Here is a 24,609-nt window from a genome sequence, read left to right on the forward strand (position 1 = left end):
TATAAACAGATTATAGGGAACATTGCATGAGAGGATTATAGGGAACATTTCCCACAACCCCTGAGGTGGAAAACCTCAAGGCTGCTGGCTGAGCCACTCAGACACGTGCCACCAATACAGTACAGTATCGTTTTTTTATGCAAATACTCTGTCTGGTTACAGTAGGTTCCTTCACATACAGAGTTTCTCCTTATGCAGAGGGTGATGTGATCTCACGTGCCATTTCGGCATCCGGTAATTCTAAAGCCTTGCGGTTTCTGGCATCTGGGTGGAAATTCACATATTATGTCTGCAACAAACAGGATCGTTTTGAAGGAGATTTTCAAGAAATACTGGAAAGCCTAGAACCTGGCAATTCTACGGCATTTAGCAAAATCACAGGCAGAAGTTGCTGTTATTTCTGCAATGCAATACTGGCTTGAACAGTCAAAGTGTTGTAAATTACTGTGATTCATACATTCATAGAAAGAGAAAGATATGTACCACGTGTATTTTACTAAATGTGAGCATAAGTAGAGTTTTACTCGTCCATTAATGTATTACTGCGAGGAGAAACGCGGCTGTAGCGCTGGGAGGTTTTTGTACGGCGTGTCAATCAGATTCAATCACTGTGGTGGACTTTCGGCGGCGGGACCAGACTGGATGTTGGCAGTAAGTATCCAGCTTTTAATAATAAATATGCAAGTAGAAACATATACGCACATTTAAGTTCTGTTGTTATCGCAAATGTATTAGGGTGAATATCTGGGACTTCAATAGGAATATGATTCGGGTGATGTATACACAATTCAGAAATATTAAAAACATCAATTATATACTTTCTTGGGTCAGAGAACACATTAGATGTAACACATGCCTATTACTTGTTAATAATATAATAACCGTCAAGTGGTACCTATAACATCAGATATCGAACAGCACGTTACTTTTCAGCATACTTAGTTTGTCCAAGTAACAGAAAACGTGACATTTTCACTCGTTAGGTTTATACCCATAGAATATTAGGTATTAAACGGTTAGTTGCATGTACTGCGCTGCTGTGAGGTTTTTGTACGGCTGCTAATGCGCCGTGAATCACTGTGGTACACTTTCGGCGGCGGTACCAGGCTGGACGTTGGAAGTAAGTGTCTCTCTGTAATATTAATGTTTGAACATTAGTTTTCATATCTAGTCGACACATAATTTTAACGAGATAAGGCGATTCTGATAGATCTGCAAACAACTATTATCATAACTGATAACGAGTATCTTTGTCCCGAAAACGATGCCTTGTAGTTTAACATTTGCGATGCATTTTTCGTGGTGTGTATGTTCGATGAGATACTTCGCATTATTTCAAACAGTTTCTGAGTGAGTGAATAAGCGGTCATTAATGCATGTCAAAAGGATCTCAATCATAAACAATGTGATTGTTATATAAATTTGGATTTTGATATACAGTCTGACATAATAACCGTTAACAATAGGATACTTAACGTATTTCATATTCACAGTTAGATTGTTCTGGACGTGTATTTTACACATTCATTTTAAGTCCAATATAAAAGGGAATATCTTAAGCTGAGATAAGGCACAAGGGCAATATTTGACTGTTTGCTGTAGATGTTAGGATGGGGTGTGATTTGTCTCATGCAGAACTACTTATGTAATCACAGATTATGTTAACCAGGGTGAGTATTGCTAAACTGGGATACCTGGCAAAATGGGACAGTTAAACTTTGCACTAAATATATGTGCTTAGTAATGCTTTATTTTCTCTTCTATGTAGTGTTCTAGGAGCATTAATGTATTTAGAATGGTATCAAGACATTGAGATGGTTCTGTATTTTTTTCCAGAGAGGAAATTTTCAAAAGTGTCCCATTTTAACAATATGCAACCTACGTCATATTCCACTTAGTGTATCTATTTAAACTTAAAGTTTGTTTTAAAATTTGAACTCTGACCTAAAGTCCCTTTGGTGTCCCCTAGGTAACAGAGCCCCCACCCTGACAGTCCTGCCCCCCTCCAGTGTGGAGGTGTCCAGCAAGAACACGGCCACCCTGATGTGCCTGGCCAACAGGGGCTTCCCCTCCGACTGGAAGCTGAGCTGGAAGGTGGACGGTAAAAGCAAAGTGGCGGAGACGAGCCGCGGGCTCCTGGAGAAGGACGGCCTGTACAGCTGGAGCAGCAGCCTGAGCCTCACTGCGGACGAGTGGAAGAAGGCGGGCTCAGTGGTCTGTGAGGCCAATCAGGGCTCCCAGGCTGCTGTCACTCAGATGCTGACGAGGGCCGACTGTTCAGAGTAAATGAGCTCAGCGTCACCTGTGATGAGCGGCTGATTACTGTGTTTTTACCGTGTTGTGCTACACGCTTCTGATTTAGTGATGATATAGAAAAAATAATGTGCTTTGTATGATCCATGACTGAATATCTTTACTAATGTTTTATAGGCTTTTGTGTCACATTATATTATCTTGTGTATCTTATTCCTGAAAGCTGCAGAGCTAAATAAATATTTCATTCTGTCTGACAAACCGACTGTCATCATAACTGGATATTTTAACAAGCAGGTTCATACTGAGCAGTTCCTCTATACTGAGATTACAAACCACATCACAGGCTCATTCTTCATAAAATGGAGCAAACACTGTTCTAATAAAACTCATTTAATAAATCATTAAATCAAATGTACAGAAATATATTTATGTCTCAATGTAACTAAAATACATAAAACTGCTAACTGAAACCCACTGAAAACAGTCAGTGATCATGTGGGACAATCTGCTGCTCTGTGATACGGGCTGAGCCCCCACCTCACTGTAACCCCATGGGGACTGGGGGACATTTGCCTGCTCTATTCTGGGGGCAGCGGAACCGTCCTGCTCAGTTTATGCAAATAGGAGTTTCGCTCCAACGGCTGAGAGTTTAGTTTCAGGGTTTAAACAAGCTGGACTGGGGCAGCTGTGAGGGGGTGGGACTCACCCCATTTCTGATCAGGGGACAGGAAGCGGAAATGTCAGCCTCTCACTGGATACATCAGTACTTTTTACATTATTCAGTAAGAACAAATATTTTTTGTAATAGTTCCAGAATCGATTTCACTTAATTTCATTTAATTATGCACACCTGTAAATAATACCTTTTTTTTAGCTAATCCTAACCCTAATCCTAAACCTAATCCTAACCCTAATGCTACCCATGCTTTCTGGGTTTCATATCTGTTCATGGTTAATCGGTTCACTTCTTTTATGATCTGGATTTGTTTGATCAGCTCTGTTGCAAGTATCTATTGTTTATTTCTAAGTACTGATCTTCCATTATTATATAAAATATACTGAATTGTTTTGCAATGAGAATAACTCAATTGTCTTATCCATCTATTTTCCAAACCGCTTATCCTACTGGGTCGCGGGGGGTCCGGAGCCTATCCCGGAAGCAATGGGCATGAGGCAGGGAACAACCCAGGATGGGGGGCCGCCCATCGCAGGGCACACTCACACACCAGTCACTCACACATGCACACCTACGGGCAATTTAGCAACTCCAATTAGCCTCAGCATGTTTTTGGACTGTGGGGAGAAACTGGAGTATCCGGAAGAAACCCCACGACGACAGAGGAGAACATGCAAACTCCACACACATGTGACCCAGGTAGAGACTCGAACCCGGGTTCTAGAGGCGTGAGGCAAAAGTGTTAACCGCTGCACCACCATGCCACCCCTGTCTTATCTATAAAAAGCTAAAAATAAAGTTGCCTAATAGTTCTTTCCGGAAGTGCATAGTTGAAAAAAGGCTTCTTTTCAAGACAAACAAAAACACTGAAAAGTAGGTACTCTTATTGTACTAAACATAACTTTCAAGGTAACCGAAATAATCTCACAGAATTCGCCGCTGCACCCGGACGTTTCTGTTTCAAACACTCTTTCATGCCCATCTAGTTGTTTCTTTTACATTTCTCACAACGCATGTAGCCACTCCCCAGCTACTGTATGTGAAAAACTCCAGGCCACCTTTTCTTCTCCGTTTTGAGGTGACTTACCACTAGGTGGCACCTGTGCTAATAACAAAGACTTCAAGTCGCCATGAAACACTATTGGAATTAATTCAAATTATTTTATTTTTAAATAGATCAAAATTATGAATATTGCAGCTCTAGCTTACACTTTTGTTTTTTTTTATTTCATATTCAATTGTTTTTATATTCTAAATGTAAGAACTAGAAATGCCTGCGATCCTGGTTGGCTCCCTGCCTTGTCCCCATACCCTCTGGAATAGGCTCCGGACCCCCGCGACCCTAAATAGGACAAACACTTATAAAAAATTGTTGGATGGTTTTAAAAAATACTATGCATTTATGTCTTTGTACAACTTTTTCACTTTAACACATTTTTATTATGTCCTTCTACTGTCACGAAAGCATCTTTCCACCTAATATTTGGATGTAAAGTAATCAGTCTCACTGTCTTACTAGCTGAGTGAGGTTAAATGAGATTTAATCCCAATTACGCAGCTCACTTTCAAACGGCACATATTGTCATGGTAATTAACTCTGCAGAACTACCCTGCATCAAATATGTTTACATGCAGGGTTGTGGTTTAAAAATGGCGTGGATCCCATTCATTCACCACAAACGTATAGCGGTGCCATGCAGGGCTTGGGGAAAACCCAGTGCACCTTGGGGAACCTGGCCCAGTTGCAGTTGTAAATATGTTTAAATGTGTAATAATTAGTTGTAAATAATGTGTATTGTGTTGTACTTATATGTACATCGTGTGTGAACTTGTGCCTCATGATTATTGTGCATGATGGATGTGTTTACATGCCCACCGTGTATGTGGGGGCTAAGGGGGCTAACCCAGTGGGATAGTTGGTTACTGTCTCAGGCAAGAGGGTGAAACTCTGACTTCATTTGCAGCTGATCTCCAGGGCTATGGGCAGCAGGGCTACCCCAAGTCTTCCTGTGCAGTGCAAACAGACCTGGTTCTCAGTGGTTTTCTGCGGACGCTCTTCCCTGAGCAACTACACCAGCATATTTGCAGAAATCAACCATGCTGACCGAGGTGGTGGAGCAAGTAGGAGATGCAGAGGAGATCCTGACTGTGTCACGCTGTGCACCATGGAGTCATGCTGGCATCAGAGAGGATCCAGAAGTGTATGACAGGGAGACCATGGGTACTACATTACCGGCAGCTTGACCATGGCACCACCCCCAGTGGAGCACCCTCTGCTGTTGCTATGGAGAACCAGAACACATACCCCTTGACTGTCCCATCCCGTTCCACGGCCATGCCCTGCACAGCAGTCAGGAAACACAAGTGGGTGGTGCTGTGAGGGGTCGTCACCCATACCACGCACTGTGCATTGCTTGATTTCACCTTGTTCATACGAAGCCTTTACAAATAAGGCCCTTAGTTCCTGGTTGCAAGTTCCTAGGCTGTCTCAAGCAGGAACTTTTTTAGTTTTTGGCCTCTTTTGTATGTTGCTTTCCCACCACACAAGAACAACTCTGACATTTGTGCTAAATAAGCATGTAATTTCATACAAAATTGCTCCCCAAATCAAGGTGGCTAAAGAAATCATTTTGTTAATTATTTGACAGATATTGGGTGGGGGGGGGGGTTGCACACAGCTTTTTCATATATTTTTTTTTTTTTATATGATTCACAATGTTTCTAATTTATTATTAAACCTTGCCAACAAATCAATCTTTAATTTTCCACAGAATAAGAAACAATGTAGCATTATTCCACTAATAAATGATGGCAAGTTTTGTACAGCATACAGTGGTACCTCAGAACTCAAGCTTAATCCATTCAGAACTCAGGTTCAAATCCTAAAAATTTCGAGTTCTGATCGAATTTTCCCCATAAGAAATAATAGAAAACCGATTAATTGTTTCCCGGCCCCAAAAAATTACACCTAAATATGTTTTTTGTTTTAGCATTTAAACACAAAATGAACAGGATAAAACAAGCATTTACTAAACACATCTAAGCACATTTATCAAAACTGTAATTTGTAAAGTAAGAAAATATATGTATCCAAACAATGTGTAAAGTTAAAAAAAAAAAAACAATGATACCGTTTTCATAAACCGAGACAGCGGCAACACCAGACTATGACATGCGGTCCATTGTTTATTTTTATTATTACTCTGTATTCGTTAATTTGTTCGTAAATCGCGAACTTTTAGGTTGTGATATTTTTACTACTATTGCGTAACTTTTTGGTGTGCAATGGCTACCAAAATGATTTAAAGTACAGTGTATTACCTGATACAGTATTTTCAATTAAAAAAGCACTATCACCAAAAAACAATGCTATCATAGCGAATTTGAGGCTGAGACTGAAGTGTTGTCCTTTGTTTCCGCTGAGAGACGTTCCGCGTGACTCATTTCCCGGCGCCTACATGTTATCTTTGGTTGACGTTCACAGTTCGACTTCTGAGATTCAAATTGAGTTCTAGGTCATTTTTTTTAACTGGATGGTTCAACTTTTAAGAAATTCAAATTCTAATGAGTTTGAGTACTGAGGTACCACTGTATATCATTATCAATCAAATTTTCTGAGGAAAAAATATGGAAACGCAAATAAAACATTATTAGTCAGTGTCATAATCACGTGGTTAGTAACTAGTCCTTGTGAAGCTTAAAGTATCATCGCAGAGCAGTAAAGATATGGAAGACCAAGACAGTGAAAACGTTACCTATCATCACATTAACACACTGAAAACTGACATAATGTCCACATTTTGAATGTTTTAATGCATAATAACGTGTTAACACAATCAGAATGTACCCTTTAGGCCTCCCATAGACGTGAGCAGTGTGAAATAGGACATACCTGCCTCCCTCACCACTGTGTCATCAAGACGTACAAGATGCACGAGTCATGCTTCACTAGAGGAGTGTTCAGACCTGTGTGTCAGCCAGCAGGTTCCCTACGCCGGGTAGGTTTCACAGCTGCGTGACCCATACACACTGTCCACATCACTGCTTGCATATTCAGCACTTGGAGAAACCATTCCACAGAATGTGGTGGAGTTATGTTCAAATTCTGCATTCGCACTGGTGCCGCTCACGCTTAAATAATTCCATTCATCTGAATGATACATGTTAAGGTGCACATTTTGTATGTCTTGACACTAAATGTGGGCATTAACGTCAATTTTAAGTGTGTTACCCCAAAAAAAAAAGCAAACACTTAGTCTTCAGTATAAAGTTGACCTAGCCTGTGCAGTGCCTAATTCCCACAGTAGGGCTCCTATATTCAAAGAAAGATCAGTTATTTATAAGACCAGCTACTGTACTTATACATTCAGCCTATTGTAGCTATTGTTTAAAATATTTTCATTTGAAAATTACTATATTTTTGCAAGATACTGGACAGGGTAGTGACTATACAGCATGTACTATATGTGTGAATCGGTACATTCAACACTCAGACCTGTGTGTTTTCAGTCTGTTACACTGGTTTGATCTCCTCTGGGGCACTTTAAGTTTAATTTCCCCCTCAGCACGTGCAGTGAGTCCCAGCTGCAGCAGTGCAGTCACTGTGCAGTCTGACTGAGGGAGGTTTTTGTACGGCTCTGTATCACTGTGTGAACACAGGACCACTATGGTAACTCTGGCAGTAATAATCTCCTGCATCTTCAGCCTGGACTCCACTGATGGTCAGAGTGAAGTCAGTACTAGATCCGCTGCCAGTGAATCGAGACGGAGTCCCGGAGAAAAGTTGTGTTGCTTCGTAGATTAACAGTTTAGGAGCTTCTCCCGGTTTCTGTTGGTACCAGTGTAACTCGTCATTGCCATACACAGCCGTACTGACTTTACAGCTCACAGTGACAGTCTGTCCATGGAGAACAGCCTTTACTGCAGGTTTCTGAGTCACAGTGACCTGACCACTGGATTCTGAAAGTAACATCAAAATGTAAAGACATTAGAAATAAAATAAGAGAAATAACAAGTCAAACAGTATTTTTTTGTAATTTTAATTTTGTAAATGAATCCGTATTATAAAAAATGAATATCAATGGTTGTATTTAGCCAGAGAACAATGAGCTGAATATGTATATTAAGCTTTACATATTATTTTTGAATTATCTGTATTAAAAATTACTATAATTTGTCAATAAAAAGTACAGAATATTACCTTGATAGAAAAAGGCAAAAACCACAATGAAGATGCTGATAGACGCCATAGCTGTGTTGGTGTCTGTCGCTGTGAAGTACAGACAGCTGTCAGTCATGAAGTGTTATGAAGAGGATTATAAGCACCATCAAGGCACTGAAGCATGTGCTGCTTATGCAAAGTGTCTCCTCTATGCAAATGACCATCCTGGGCCATCAGGCCCATAGACTGAAGGTTAATGGGCCACGCTGGACCCAGTCTGATGAGCAGATATGCAATTCATCACCTTAGTGATAATCATTAATCATTTCTTGCCAGAATTACAGGTTTGTGCAGATCTGAGCATGTATGTCCTTGCAAACTTTAGTGGTTTAAGTACCTGGGGGTCCAGCAGACTGGACTGGCTGGACACTCAGTGGGTCTGTACAAGAAATACAATAGCTGCTGAAAACACCTTGGTAATGAGTGCAGTCACAAAACTAGGCTGCTTGGAGAGAATGAAAAGGGTCCAACTTGAAGTGATACTGAAAAAACTGGCCACTGAGTGTATTTTACTCAATTAGGAAATATTAAGCACCTGGAGGCTCAATGTGAGTAGTTAGTGTCACGATGGGGACTTATTCAGTTAAAAACACATTTGTTGGCTTTCACAAGCATCCTGAAAGAGAGCTGCCCAAACTGGGCCATCTATTCACAAAGCCAGGTTTTCTCCCCACTGGCCCCTGAGATAATAAACAGGTGATCAGTGGGACTAGGGGCTGCTGACTGATTGGGCGGCTCCAGGACGAGGTGCACAAAAGGCAGACTCAAGTGCAGAGGACTGGAAAAGCAGGAACAGGAAGCAGGACCCAGGAAACAGGAAGTGGGGCTGAAACACAAAACAGCATGATCACGGCAAACCTAAGAACAAGACAACAGTTTCCCACCTAACCGGCTGTGGAAATTCGGCTAATCAGGACCATGAACCCTACAACAAGACACAGGCTAACTAGGACCAGGAACTCAAGACACTGGTCATCAGTAACAACAGACCCAAGAAACAAGATAGTGTTGCACAAACCACTAAGCCAGCAACAATGCTGCCAACCAGTGCCGGACAACCCTTTAGGTGACATAGGCAACCGCCTAGGGCACTGTATTCTGAGGGGGCACCGACCAAGAGAGTCACTAGAGATTTATGAAAAGGGGGGATAAGTCTCTATTAGCAGATTCTGGTTATAAAGAAAATGAATTATAGCGCACCATTTAAAGTAATTAGCGTACATTTACTGGGGGCTACAGAGCCCTAGTGATGCCCTTCATGCCGACTTAGCAAGACAAACACCCAGGAATAACACAAGCTATGCTATAGCAAGACACACAGGCACTCAGCTCAAACTCTGAGCCCTGCAATACATAACTGTTAACATGATGTAATAAGAATTATTGCTGCAGATGGGATCAACATTAGCCTCATTACACATTAACACATGTATCTGATGCACATGAAACCTGCTAATTCATCACAGAATTTTAGTACAGGAACCAGGAAGGACAGAAATGAGGTCTGAGAGTCTCGGAAGGGGGCAGATGGTAACACATTTATATCAGTCATCATTTTAATTTTACTTCACTTTAAAACCTTTGATGTCCCACTGTAACAAACAGACTATTAAAGGTTTGCCTTTTTCCTGGGCATAATGAACTGGTTATCATTTTGGAACAACAAATATTACATATGTGCTCTGTGGTTATGATGTCAGTCAGAAGATACTTTGCATTTTCAGCTCATGCCTCAGTGCTCTGGGAGGGTTTATATTCCAGGAGGTTTAACACTTCATGACTGACAGCTGCCCTTCATCACAACAGACTCCAAACAAACATGACTTTGATCAGCCTCAGCATCTTGCTCTTCATCCTCACTCACGGTAAAACAGAACAAGCTTGTATTTTTGCAACACATTCCTTGATGAATTGTGCATTTTTCATTTAGATGTCTGAAGATTCTAAGTGTGGAAATTTTGTATGTTTATTCAGTTGTTTATATGTTAATATTTTGTATTTTCAGAATCCAGAGGACAAGTGACTGTGACTCAGACTCCAGAGCTGATATCAGCTTCCTCAGGACAGACAGTCACTATAAACTGTAAAACCAGCAGCCCAGTGTATGATGCTGGGACCTCTTATGCTTGTATGGCCTGGTACCAGCAGAAACCTGGAGAAGCTCCTAAACTCTTAATCTATTACGCAAATAGACGTATCTCTGGGACTCCGTCTCGATTCACTGGCAGCGGATCTACTACTGACTTCACTCTGACCATCAGTGGAGTCCAGGCTGAAGATGTAGGTGATTATTACTGTCAGAGTCACCATAGTGGTGCTGTGTTCACACAGTGATACAGAGCCGTACAAAAACCTCCCTCAGTCAGACTGCACAGTGACTGCACTGCTGCAGCTGGGACTCACTGCAGGTGCTGAAGGGGAATCTAAACCAAAGCTCTATAAACCAAAGTTCAGTATGTGTAACAGGGTTAAAACATGTTTATAAAATATGATTTTTACCAATATTAAGTAACTCCACTCATGCTTGACATGATAAATTACTCAGTATAACAAGGGTCCTTTAGACAAGATTTCAACACAGTTGTCGTCTCCCTTCTTTTGAAAAAAGATAAGGACCCTACCTCATGTTGTAATTACCGTGCACTTTCCTTGCTTGGAGTAGACGTCAAATTGTATGCCAAAGTTCTCTCACGCCGATTTGAATCTTTTATGACCAAGTTGGTTCATGAAGACCAAACAGGGTTTATAAACTCTCGTTCAGACTCTGACAATCTCCGTCACTTACTACATATAATTTATTCTGCTGATCAATCGGAGACCCCTGTGGTATTTTCTCTTTGGACGCTATGAAAGCTTTTGAACGCCTTGAGTTCCACTACCTTTGGTCTGTCCTGGAACATATGGGTTTATGTTCTGACTTTATTAGCATGATTACAGAATAATCCCAGGGCAGCTGTCTTAACAGGTCAAATATGTTCACAGTCCTTTTCTTTGAGTAGAGGCATGCACCAGGGCTGTGAACAATAATTTAAGAAAATCCTGTCAGTCATTAGTGCCAATCTTTCAAACTGGACACATTTACCTAATTCCCTATATACGCGCATCTCAGTTGTTAAAATGAATATCCTACCATGCGTGACCTTTTACAGTGCCATCTTACCTTTGCCTTCCCCTCCTCACTTCTGGATCCGATTGGCTTCTATCCTACTCAAGTATATCTGGAATGGGACGCGCTCTCGCATTAGGTTGACCACTATTCAGCGTAGTAGGATGGATGGAGATCTCTCCTTTCCTAATTTTAAACTCTTTGCTCAATCATTCATTCTTTGCCCTTTATCAGTTTGGTTCAACTCAGGCTCCAAAGTGGAAGAATCCTTGGTGGCTCCATATAATTTAAAAGACTTGGTCTTTTGCAGTATTTCAACAAAGCAATGTAATCTCCGTTTTGGCCCAATTATATCCTATCTGGTGTCCACCTTTGGAAAGACAGGCTGGCCCCATACCAAACTGGCATTACCATCTTCCTCTTTTCAATAACAATGGGTTTCTATCTGGTAACTCCATTTACAGTAGATGCTTTCAGTGGGCATAATGCAATATTACTAGTTTTGGGCATCTGTTCAATGATAAAGGTCGAAGGACATTTCAGGATATTAAGGCTCAATATAACATCCCTGCCGTTACATTCTTTATGTATTTGTGCATTAGATCAGCTCTCCATGCCTATGGGGTCCCTATAAATTCAGAGTTGCCTCTATATCTGTCACACCCAGCTCGTACGATCCTCGTGTGTGCCACGCCCCCTCATTATCCACGTGTGCTTCCCTGATTGTACCCAGCTGTACCCTGTTGTCTTGTCTATTTTAGTCCCCATCTTGCCTCAGTTCATTGTCTGTCATTGATGTTAGTTGTCGTCTGTTTCCTGCCCCGAGTCCTGAGAGTAAACCCCGTTTCCCCGCACTTTGCCTGCTTGCCTGTTCCTGCTCGTTCGCCTGCCTGCACGCTCACCCGATCACCCGGCGGTCACAACAATATCCTCTCCTTAATTTAATGTTTTTCGACAATGCCTTTTCTATCTCTGCTTCCTCTATATGTTCATTTCTCCTCAGATCTTCATACAGACCTTTAGGAGCAGTTGCAGTTTGGTCAAAAGATTTTGAAATCGATGTGTAAGACACATTTTCTGAGCACACATGGGAAGTAACATCCAACCATCCATCCATTTTCCAAACCGCTTATCCTACTGGGTCGCGGGGGGGTCCGGAGCCAATCCCGGAAGCAATGGGCACGAGGCAGGGAACAACCCAGGATGGGGGGCCAGCCCATCGCAGGGCACACTCACACACCATTCACTCACACATGCACACCTATGGGCAATTCAGCGACTCCAATTAGCCTCAGCATGTCTTTGGACTGTGGGGGGAAACCGGAGCACCCGGAGGAAATGGGAAGTAACAATGTCCTCTAAAAATCCCTATCATCACATGATGCACTGGAAATTGGCGCACATAATGTATTTGACACCTTTAAAAACGATTTTATATGCGTCTTTCCAGCTCTCCCAACGGCAACCTATGTCCACAAGGGGTACACGGCACTTGCTCAGCTCTTAATTCAATCTGGTGTTAGTTAGCTACTGATATTTAAATCCTATTGGACAAAGACATCATCTTAACTCCTAAATTGTTTTTTCTAAGAGACTTTTCAGCTTTTGCACTCACACCTTTTCAGAGAAGCCACCGCCTTGTTCCTTTACAGCAGCTAAGGAGTTACTAGTTATAGCTGTTGGAACCCCCCACGCTTAATGTGTAGGCGCTTATGGGCTCTTAATCTGTTTAGTATTATCTCAGTGGAGCTGTCAACCGCTAGGATGTATGGGGCTAGATCCCAAACACTGATGAGATGGAGTGCAGCTTTTGACCGGATTAAGAGCTTTTATTTCTGATAATCTTGTCTAACTAATTAACCTTTTATATAATATTCCTGTATTCTGTACTTATTTCTGATAGTTGTGCTTGTACCTGTGAGGGGGGTGCTTTTTTATTTAGCTTTTTCAAAATAAAACAATTTTTCACAAAAAAAATATGAATTACCCAACATGTTAACATAAACGGCAAACACTGAAACCCGCCCATACCCCCCACCGTGAAAATTTACATCAGCAAAAAGTACCCATTAGCCATGGCCTTCTGTTTGAGCACCTGCCTGAAAAGTCTGTGCATGTATAATACAAACTACAAACTATGGTAATGATGCGATAATATTTGTTCAAATATTTCAAATGATGTCATTTATGAGGCCAGATTACTGTGACTCAGACGCCTGCAGTAAAATTAACTGCAGGTGCTGAAGGGGTAGATAAATCAAAGTTTACTTTTCAGGAAGTTTACTGTTAGTGGGTTAAAATACGCCTATGAAATATTACGATTCCCGTAACTATCACATGTTCCCGCCTTTTGGTACCAGTTAGCAGTCTAGCAGCTGCATTTTGTACCAACTGTAAACGATATAAAGATGACTTACACAGACCTGAGAAAAGGGAATTACAGCAGTCATGTCCAGATGATATAAAAGCATGGTTCTTTAAATTATTAAAAAGACAGAACAGATTTAATTTTTGAAACCAAACGAAATTGGTATAATGCTCCTCTGACCACAAAGATAATTTGCTTATCTAATCTGAGATCAGAGTCAAAAAGCTCTCTGAGATTCTTGATATATGGTTTAGCATATGACAGTAGTGGACTAGTGAAGTAGAAGCTGAGTATCCAAACAGAATTCTATCTGTTTTATCTCCGTTTGAGTGTAAAAAATAATTAGCAAGCCACTGCTTAACATCCTGCAAGCACTCTTTAACCTTGTGAAGGTGCAAGTATCCATTAGTTCTAGAGGCAAATATAACTGTAACATCATCATGACAATGAAAGGAGATCTTATGCTTCTTAAATATGGGGTGCATACAGATAGAGAAGATAGTGGGGCTTAGGATGGACCCTTGAGGAACCGCAGAGCTGACAGCAGCTGTGAATGATAAACAACTACTTATGTTAACCAAAAATGTTCTTTGCCGAAGATTGGATACAAACCAATTGAGTGCAGTTCTCTGGATGCCAATGGCATGTTTAAGGTGCTCAATGAGTAGGGTATGATCGAAAGCAGTACTCAGGTCGAAAAGAACCAGAGTAGCAAATTTTCTAGCATCACCCATGAGCTGTACTGTAAATCATTTGTTACTGTAAATCATTCAGTACTATGTAGTGCTCTAAAATCAGGCTGGCAGTTTTCCAAAAGGTTGTGTTCACTTAAAAAGGTCAATAGTATGAAATGCTTCCTCCAAAGTTTTTGAAAGACAGTTTTCGAGACTGGGCAAAAGTTATTAAATTTCTTGGAATCCAGGTTATGCTTCCTAACAAGGGGCTGTGAAGCAGCATGCTTGAAATCAGAGGGGGCTGTGCCAGTAAGCAGACTAGATTAGATAATGGACAACACACTAGGACCAAGAGCCACAAATGCTTCTTTAAGAAGCTGTGTAGGAATTGTAAATGACCGTATTAATATTTCGTTTATTACATTTATTGGTTACAAATGTTATTCCTTGTTTAACTGTATAAGACGAGTGATGCCTTGTGTTGTGAAAGAACTGCTTTTATTTTGAAGGAACATAGAGCAACAAGATGCCGTAAACCAGTGTCGCAAACCGCACAGCAGCGGGAAAATTCCATGGAAGTAGAAGCATGGTGTGCTCCGTGATAAAGGAGTAGTAATATTACGATTCATTAAGGTTAATTTCTTAAATACCAGTGATGGTTTTAGCTCCTGGTTGATGAGGAACGAGGTGGGTTTTGAAGGTTGATTCGTAAATGTATATATGTTTGAATATTTCTGTTGTAAGGTGTTTTGCCGAGTAAAATGGAGTCCGTTTTTGCGCACTACAAGGTGCTAAAGAGCACGGATAATTTAAGCGTGTTAAAGGGTTATAATTTACAAGCTGCTTTGTTTTATTTGTCATGTAAGGTCACGGACAATTTGACAATGATTTACTTTAGTTTATTTCGTGATTCAAAGGTGTTTAAAAGCATTGTTAAAATGGTTTAATTGAATATACGTGTAAAAGGTAATCTGTAGAAAATGTCAACAAAAGGATGTTAGAACTTAAAGGAAAGATAATTCTTTATGTTTTGAATAAGGAAAGGTGTTAAAGGCAACTTGCTGTCTGAGCTACTAATAGTGATTGTTTTCTGTACACTTTATAGCTCTTACGGTGAGTTCACAAGGCAAGGTTAAATAAAGGATTGTGAACCATCAGTCTGAGAGACCATCATTTCAACCGGGGACGCTACAGGAATTATGTCAACTGGAGACTTGGTGAGCATGGCATCTCTCCGGAAGCAGAGGGAACTGGGCAAATACTCCATGGATGGGATGCTGGTCCGTCACAGAACACACACTACTGTCAAATTAAAGAAACAGTTTTCCTAACTACATGCATTTGGACTACTTTGAGGGACTGGATCATCTAGAGAAAACTCACTGGAATACAGTGAGAACATAGAAAACACACACGCAGGACTGGGAACTGAACCCAGAACCAATGTTCCCTCTGAGTGTTCAAGAATGTGAGTAATGTTTCTGTGGTCTTCAGCTTCTGCCAGAGGACTGTGAACAAAATGTAAACGTTTAAATCAATGAAACAAAATATCTTACACGTTAATTTTTTGTAATGTTATCAGAATCCATACATAAGCATTCAATATTGGAAGTATCCAATGCAAAACCCTGAACAGAAATTAATGTGCACTGTGCATCCATTACATTTGTTTAGCAGTAATTACTCCTTACCAAGCAGTGCCCTCCATACGTTTAGGCTGCGTTTTTGAAGACGGAGAGGAAGCTATGCACACTGGAGACCCAGAGGGAACCAGAGTCACCAGCATCCAGCCCAGAGAATTTTAGAGTTTAGAATTTGGGGATCAGTGGTCATTGTGGAAGGGGCGGCATGGTGGTGCAGTGGTTAGCACTGTCGCCTCACACCTCTGGGACCCGGGTTCGAGTCTCCGCCTGGGTCACATGTGTGCGGAGTTTGCATGTTCTCCCCGTGTCGTCGTGGGGTTTCCTCCGGGTACTCCGGTTTCCCCCCACAGTCCAAAAAAAAAAAAAAACATGCTGAGGCTAATTGGAGTTGCTGAATTGCCCGTAGGTGTGCATGTGTGGGTGAATGGTGTGTGAGTGTGCCCTGCGATGGGCTGGCCCCCCATCCTGGGTTGTTCCCTGCCTCGTGCCCATTGCTTCCGGGATAGGCTCCGGACCCCCCGCGACCCAATAGGATAAGCGGTTTGGAAAATGGATGGATGGATGGATGGTCATTGTGGACACACCACAGCAATCAGTGCACAACAACATAATGTGTCCTCTGCATTTAACCCGTATGTGACATCATGATAAAGCAGGGGGCAGCTAATTGAGTGTCCAGGGTGCCGGCACTCTGCCCAAGTCTCTTTGCTCGGACCAGCAGCGCCCATCTTGCCAGGCACAGGTTTGCCAGCTCCAAACCCCAAGCAGGTTGCCAGCGACTCAGAAGAGGCCGTGTCTGTGTCTCCAGTCTCAGACCTGAGCCCCTCAGGTGGCCACACTCAGGTGACCAAGCACCTGTCCAGCCTTCACAGTTGCCCAGGATCAGGCTTTGGCCCTGGTCTTGTGTTTCCATGTTCTGGAGCTGTCATCTGGGACATGGACGCCATCAGTGCCCTCCGGATCCTCTGCTGGCAACCTTTCCTACACCCACAGATCCTCCTCTGATTCCCCTTGTGCCTCTGCTCCCTACGTCCATCCCTCCTGTCTGGTTTTCTATTGTACTTCATCCCAAACATGCTTAGTAGGATTGGGGTCAAGAAGGCCAGTCGAGTTCTTCCACACCAAACTCAGCCAACCATGTCTTTATGGACCGTGCGTTCTTTGTCCACCTTCGGAATATTCATGCTGGAACAGAAAAGGGTCTTCTCCAAACTGTTCCCACAAAGTTGGAAGCATATAATTGTCCAAAATGACTTGGTAGCTTTATAATTACCATATTTAATGTTGGTAATGTCTTACTGTTTGTAGTTTATCAATTAAACCATATGTATGTGTGGCCCAGAATTTAAAATGACGCAATAACTGCAGTTGGGGTTCTTCACTTGCACAATTTTACAAAAATTAAACTGTTTTCCACTTAAAGTACTTGGAGCGAAAACATGCTTACAGAGAAATGTACAAATTTGTCAAAAAGGAAACGAAATACATCTAGATCCAGCTGAATAAATACAACTAAACAAATATTACCAAACAAATATGACTGTGATTCGCTGGTGCAAACAAAAAGCACACAAAATTGCAAAAAAAACTTGCACTCAAAACAATCCAGGCAGGCTTTAAAGAAAAGGTTAAATAAGATAGATCACTTTACACCCCTTATAGGTTTCTGTAAATTCCAGTCCCTGTTCAAAAAGACAGCTTTTTACTTTTGCATGTAAAGAAAACACCAAACATTAGTGCTGACATCAGAATGGGGAATGAAGCTCACGAAATCCAAACCATCCCAAAAGAAAAATCAAAATACACATTATTTCACAAATTTTGTAAACTTGACTGCATGGCTACAGTAAGTGCTTGGATTTACATGCCCGTGGCAGTGGGTCTGAGTGGAACACTTGAATAATTAAGAGGTGTGTCCCAATACTTTTGTCCATATAGTGTTACTACCCACAATTCTACATCTCCTTTGCCTGTTGAGACACACTCCAACAACCATTCCATCTTGAACTATTTGCATGGATTATTTGCACTTTTATTTGTTTAGTAATTTCCTATGTCTGAACAGGGAAAATCCACACACTCCTGACAAAACTAATGCTCTGTTGCATTAATAACAAAACTTACTTGGTGAAGTAAGGGAAGCACTTTCAGAAAACAAGTGATGATGTTCCTTTGCTTGACTGGCTGACAGAACTTGTCACCCAAGTAGAAGGAAACTTTCAAGATTGGCAAGTGTTTTTGTAACAGATTATAATTATTATCCTCAGCGTTTTGTTCTTCTAAAAAAACCGCAATTACAATTAAAATTTATAATCAGATTATAGGGAACATTGTACGCGGGGATTATAGGGAACATTTCCCACAAGCCCTGAGGTGGAAAACCTCAAGGCTGCTGGCTGAGCCACTCAGACACGTGCCACCAATACAGTACAATATCGTTTGTATGCAAATACTCTGTCTAGTTAGAGTAGGTTCCTTTACATACAGAGTTTCTCCTTATGCAGAGGGTGATGTGATCTCACGTGCCATTTGGGCATCCGGTAATTCTAAAGCCTTGCGGTTTCTGGCATCTGGGTGGAAATTCACATATTATGTCTGGAACAAACAGGATCGTTTTGAAGGAGATTTTGAAGAAATACTGGAAAGCCTAGAACCTGGCAATTCTACGGCATTTAACAGAATCACAGGCAGAAATTGCTGTTATTTCTGCAAAGTGATACTGGTTTGAACAGTCAAAGTGTTGTAAATTACTGTGATTCCTACATTCATAGAAAGAGAAACATATGTACACGTGTATTTTACTAAATGTGGGCATAAGTAGAGTATTACTCGTCCATTAATGTATTACTACGAGGAGAAACGCGGCTGTAGCGCTGGGAGGTTTTTGTACGGCGTGTCAATCAGATTCAATCACTGTGGTGGACTTTCGGCGGCGGGACCAGACTGGATTTTGGCAGTAAGTATCCAGCTTTTAATAATAAATATGCAAGTAGAAATCTTTAACACATACGCACATTTAAGTTCTGTTATCGCAAATGTATTAGGGTGAATATCTGAGACTTCAATAGGAATATGATTCGGGTGATGTATACAAAATCCAGAAATATTTAAAACATCAATTATATACTTTCTTGGGTCAGAGAACACATTAGTTGTAACACATGCCTGTTACTTGTTAATAATATAATAACCGTCAAGTCGTACCTATAGCATCAGATATCAAACAGCACGTTACTTTTCAGCATACTTAGTTTGTCCAAGTGACAGAAAACGTGACATTTTCACTCGTTAGGTTTATACCCATAGAATATTAGGTATATAACGGTTAGTTGCATGTACTGCGCTGCTGTAAGGTATTTGTACGGCGGCTGATGCGCCTTGAATCACTGTGGTACACTTTCGGCGGCGGTACCAGGCTGGACGTTGGAAGTAAGTGTCTCTCTGTGTAATATTAATGTTTAAACATTAGTTTTCATATCTAGTCGACACATAATTTTAACGAGATAAGGCGATTCTGATAGATAGATAGATCTGCAAACAACTATTATCATAACTGATAACGAGTATCTTTGTCCCGAAAACAATGCCTTGTAGTTTAACATTTGCGATACATTTTTCGTGGTGTGTATGTTCGGTGAGATACTTCGCATTATTTCAAACAGTGTCTGAGTGAGTGAACAAGCGGTCATTAATGCATGTCAAAAGGATCTCAATCATAAACAATGTCATTGTTATTAAAATTTGTATTTTGATACACAGTCTGGCATAATAACCGTTAACAATAGGATACTTAACGTATTTCATATTCACAGTTAGATTGTTCTGGACGTGTATTTTACACATTCATTTTAAGTCCAATATAAAAGGGAATATGTTAAGCTGAGATAAGGCACAAGGGCAACATTAGACTGTTTGCTGTAGATGTTAGGATGGGGTGTGATTTGTCACATGCAGAACTACTTATGTAATCACAGATTATGTTAACCAGGGTGAGTATTGCTAAACTGGGATACCTGGCAAAATGGGACAGTTAAACTTTGCACTAAATATATGTGCTTAGTAATACTTTATTTTCTCTTCAATATAGTGTTCTAGGAACATTAATGTATTTAGAAAAGTATCAAGACATTGAGATGGTTCTGTAATTTTTTCCAGAGAGGAAATTTTCAAAAGTGTCCCATTTTAACACTACGCAACCTACATCATATTCCACTTAGTGTATCTATTTATACTTAAAGTTTGTTTTAAAGTTTGAAGTCTGACCTAAAGTCCCTTTGGTGTCCCCTAGGTAACAGAGCCCCCACCCTGACGGTCCTGCCCCCCTCCAGTGTGGAGGTGTCCAGCAAGAATACGGCCACCCTGATGTGCCTGGCCAACAGGGGCTTCCCCTCCGACTGGAAGCTGAGCTGGAAGGTGGACGGTAACAGCAAATACTCAGAGACGAGCCGCGGGCTCCTGGAGAAGGACGGCCTGTACAGCTGGAGCAGCAGCCTGAGCCTCACTGTGGACGAGTGGAAGAAGGCGGGCTCAGTGGTCTGTGAGGCCAATCAGGGCTCCCAGGCTACTGCCACTCAAACGCTGACGAGGGCCGACTGTTCAGAGTAGATGAGCTCAGCGTCACCTGTGATGAGCGGCTGATTACTGTGTTTTTACTGTGCTGTGCTACACGCTTCAGAATTACTAACCAATTACTTTGAGAAAATCACGTGCTTTGCTTGATCCATGACTGAATATCTTTACTGATGTATTATTAGTTTTGGTGTCTCCTTGTTTTATCTTGTGTGTTTTATTCATTAATGTTGCATAGATCAATAAAGAACAGAAACTGACATAAAAACTGGTTATTTTAACATGCACACAGTGATACCATCACGACACAGAACATGGTCCTGAAGTTTTCAGTTTAGATTTTTTAAGTCTGAATATAAGTCTTCTTTCACAAGTACAAAATCTTCCCTGTTTATCTTCCCTATTATGCAGAAAGTGAAGTAGATACATTGAGGGACTTTTAGTTTAAGTTTGAAAAGGTTCATACTGAGCAGTTGATATTGCAAACGACATAACGGGCTCATTCTTCATATATCATAAAACAATTCTAATTAAACTCAATTAGCATCCCATAATTATCTCCAATATAGAGCATACACACTCAATAAATATAGTTCCACAATGAACCCAAAATATAATTTTTAAAGTTTTTAAACTGTAAAAGCAGTCAGTGATGGTGTGAGACAATCTGCTGCTCTGTGATACGGGCTGAGACCCTACCTCACTGTAACCCCAGGGGGACTGGGGGACATTTGCCTGCTCTATTCTGGGGGCAACAGAACCATCCTGCTCAGTTTATGCAAATATGAGTTTCGCTCCAACGGCTGAGAGTTTAGTTTCAGGGCTTAAAACAGGCTGGACTGGGGCAGCTGTGAGGGGGTGGGACTCACCCCATTTCTGATCAGGGGACAGGAAGCGGAAATGTCAGCTACTCACTGGCTACATCAGTACTTTTTACATTATATTACAGGAATAATTATTTATTCTGGATGAGTAATTACTCATTTTATGATCTCCATTTTATACTACAGGAACAATTATTTAGCCTGAGTGCAGAAAATCACACCCATTGCAGAATAATTTTCAATAATATATTTTAATAAGAATTAATCTCTGTAGCTGTCTGAACAGTGTACAAATTGCAAGAAAAATCCTGACATTATTATTAATAGGTTTTGCTTAAATACTGTAGCAGTTATGTAGTTTAGTAAAGCTTTATGTCTCAGTCGTGCAGGTCTACAGCACACAGGGAAACAAAATAACGTTCCTCCTAGTACAACAGCAATGTGTCCCTCTAGTGGCTATTGAAGGAAGTTACATGGGAAAGCTTTATCTCTGATCTTGATCACCTAGAACTAAGGGGCCAAGCCCAACCCCTGAAAAACAACCCCACACCATAATCTTCACTCCACCAAACTTTACACTTGGTACAATGGAGTCAGGCAAGCACTGTTCTCCTGGAAACTGCCACACTCGTCCATCAGATTGCCAGACAAAGTGTGTTTCGTCACTCCAGAGATTCACGTTTCCACTGCTCCAGAGTCCAGTGGCAGCATGCTTTACTCCACTGCATCCAACGCTTTGTATTACACTTGGTGACCTAAGACTTGGATGCAGCTGCTCGGCCATGTGAACCTGTTAAAAGAAGTTCTCTACGCACTGTTCTTCAGCTAATCTGAAGGCCACATGGAGTTTGAAGGTCTGTAGCTATTGACTCTGCAGACACTTGGCGACTTCTGCACACTGTGCGCCTCAGCAAGCTTCGTACCCACTGTGATTTTATGTGAGGTAGCACTACATGGCTGAATTGCTGTTGTTCCCAATTGCTACCATTTTGTTATACTACCACTAACAGTCGACTGCAGAATATTTATTAGCGAGGAAATTTCACGAACAGACTTATTGCAGTGGTGGTGTCCTATCACGCTACCATGCTTGAATTCACTGAGTTCCTGAGAGCGACCCATTATTTCGCAAACGTTTGTAGAAGCAGTCTGCATGCCTACGTGCTTGCAATATAGTGTATATACAGCATGCAGTCAAGGTGAAGATGCTCAGTTACTGTGTGCTTAGCATTACATCTACTAAGACATGATTTTAAATTTTAAGCATTAGAACGGGTATGATGTGATTTTACATATCGTTTCATAGCTGGTGCCAGGTTCCGCGATTCCAACATTATAGAAATAGTCACTTTACTGAGATCCTCACTTACTAGTGTCTACAGATAATGGTGTGACAAGCAAAAAGCCTCCAGGCAGCAGCAGCAGGTCTTCTGCGGAAAACACCTGGTTAATGATAGCGGTCAGAGGAGAACAGCCAGATTCATCAGAGCTAATGGGAGAACCACAGACGTGTGGAAAAATAACAGCTCAGTGCATCAGTAGTGTGCAGAAAGGGATCTCCAAGCACACCAGGGTCCTACTTGTAGTGCCACGTAATAAATTGCCCACAGAATGTATTTTATACAATTAGTAAATATTGAGCATGTTTGTTATTCAATATTTTAATAAAAAGTTAACTGTGAGCAGTTCATGTCACGATGGGGACTTATTCAATTAAAAACACATTTGTTGGCTTTCATAAGCATCCTGAAAGAGAGCTGCCCAAACTGGGCCATCTATCCACAAAGCCAGGTTTTCTGCAGACTGAGACAAACAGGTGAACAGCGGTACTAGGGGCTACTGACTGGTTGAGCGGCTCCAGGACGAGGTGCACAAAAGGCAGACTCAAGAGCAGAGGACTGGAAAAGCAGAAACAGGAAGCAGGACACAGGAAACAGGAAGTGGGGCTGAAACACAAACCAGCATGATCACGGCAAACCCAAGAACACATGAATGTACTTAATTACAGTTTCTGAACAGGTCTTCCAGGATCTTCTCCAAGACGGATTCTTTGGGATCCAGTGCATTCACAAAGGTCTGCTGCTGGACCAGGATGGTGGACTCCACCAAAAATTCCTGCCTCCCTTCAACCAGGGAGATGGGCATGTGTCCAGCGAATTGGGAAAAAAGCTGGATGCACTGGATGCACATCCCATGCACTGGAAGTCTGAGCTGCCTGGTTGTGCTCAGAGTTCTCCCAACAGCTGATATTTGGGTCCTGGTACATGTCTAGGTTCCATCCCTCGAAAAAGTCAGGAGCCCAGTCCTTTGTTAATGCAGGGAGTGCTGTTCCATCAGGCTGGAGGATGTCACTGAGGAGCTCCAGGTACTCCTGGTTCCAGTTCAGTTCCTCGTGGGACAGAACAGCAATACATTCCTGCTGTTCAATACAGCTTCCTGTCACAGCAATCATCTGTCTGCTTGCCTTAGCAGCCCTTTCTGTTTCCCTGTGTCCAGTCTGTTTGTCATTTTCCTGTCCGGTCTCAGTCTAGTGTCCAGCATCACCACACCTCTTTTTTTCTAACCCACATCTTGTGCTGCTTCCTTTCACATCATGTCCATAATGTACTCGGGAATTTGAAGACCTCGCACAATACGAGCTATTGTCCAGGGACCAATATTCTGCAGTTCCGTTTGTTACTTCCATCATCCTCTTGTACTTTTCGCGGAAGCTATTGGGATTTCTTGGCCTTAAAACCTTCAACGTTTTAGGAGATACATTTTGATTACCATGAGGGCACCACACACCGGCAGCATGTGAGATCATACAGCACCAGACTGACTTAAAAATGTGAACTTTTAACCTGGTCTTTCCTATTTCATGAGTGACACCTGATGCAGATGCACAAGTTATCATACATTCAGCCAAAAAGTGCCAAATAGCTCTAATGCATCAGGTCTTTACAGTTGTGTGATATGACACAATTGTTTAAAGGATGTGTACAGGCTGTGTCGTACCTGTGCAGTTTGCCTTCCTACTTCATTTATGGAATGCACATGTAGTGGAAGTTGGCCACTAGCTGACGACAAAGCTGAGCTAAGATGATTTAAATCATGCTTAGGTTCTCCATCCAGTGCTTTACTCTTAATTAAAATTAAAAAAAACACACGTAACAACTATCAATTTATACAGTATTAACTGACAGCAGACAAACAACCAGAAATATTACTGCATACTGTAGTTTGCAAAGGCTAAAACTATCAAATAAACCCTTTAATTTAAATCCAGGAAA

The 24,609-nt window shown here is 41.4% G+C and overlaps 2 long non-coding RNA genes and 2 gene segments (V, D, J or C); 3 read left to right on the forward strand and 1 right to left on the reverse strand.

The window, feature by feature from the left end:
• LOC125738142 (Ig kappa chain V region Mem5-like) overlaps positions 1-2,514 on the forward strand; it is a 76,418-nt gene extending 73,904 nt beyond the window's left edge. The window contains 2 exon segments of the V gene segment in view: positions 614-651; positions 1,970-2,514. Of these exon segments, the coding sequence occupies positions 614-651; positions 1,970-2,286 (355 nt within the window).
• Positions 235-18,714, reverse strand: LOC125738154 (uncharacterized). Its single transcript, XR_007396743.1, has 2 exons — positions 18,599-18,714; positions 235-348 (listed from the first exon to the last, which is right to left on the reverse strand). It is a non-coding gene; the product is annotated as an uncharacterized LOC125738154 (long non-coding RNA).
• On the forward strand, positions 9,929-20,770 carry LOC125738151 (Ig kappa chain V region Mem5-like). The segment is given in 4 exon segments: positions 9,929-10,018; positions 10,159-10,474; positions 18,863-18,900; positions 20,233-20,770. Coding segments are annotated over 4 exon segments (717 nt in total).
• Positions 14,862-17,549, forward strand: LOC125738153 (uncharacterized). Its single transcript, XR_007396742.1, has 3 exons — positions 14,862-14,988; positions 15,407-15,518; positions 16,018-17,549. It is a non-coding gene; the product is annotated as an uncharacterized LOC125738153 (long non-coding RNA).
• Positions 20,771-24,609: the final 3,839 nt, after the last annotated feature.

This window comes from Brienomyrus brachyistius, chromosome 3 (genome assembly GCF_023856365.1).
Source record: "Brienomyrus brachyistius isolate T26 chromosome 3, BBRACH_0.4, whole genome shotgun sequence".
NCBI lineage: Eukaryota > Metazoa > Chordata > Actinopteri > Osteoglossiformes > Mormyridae > Brienomyrus > Brienomyrus brachyistius.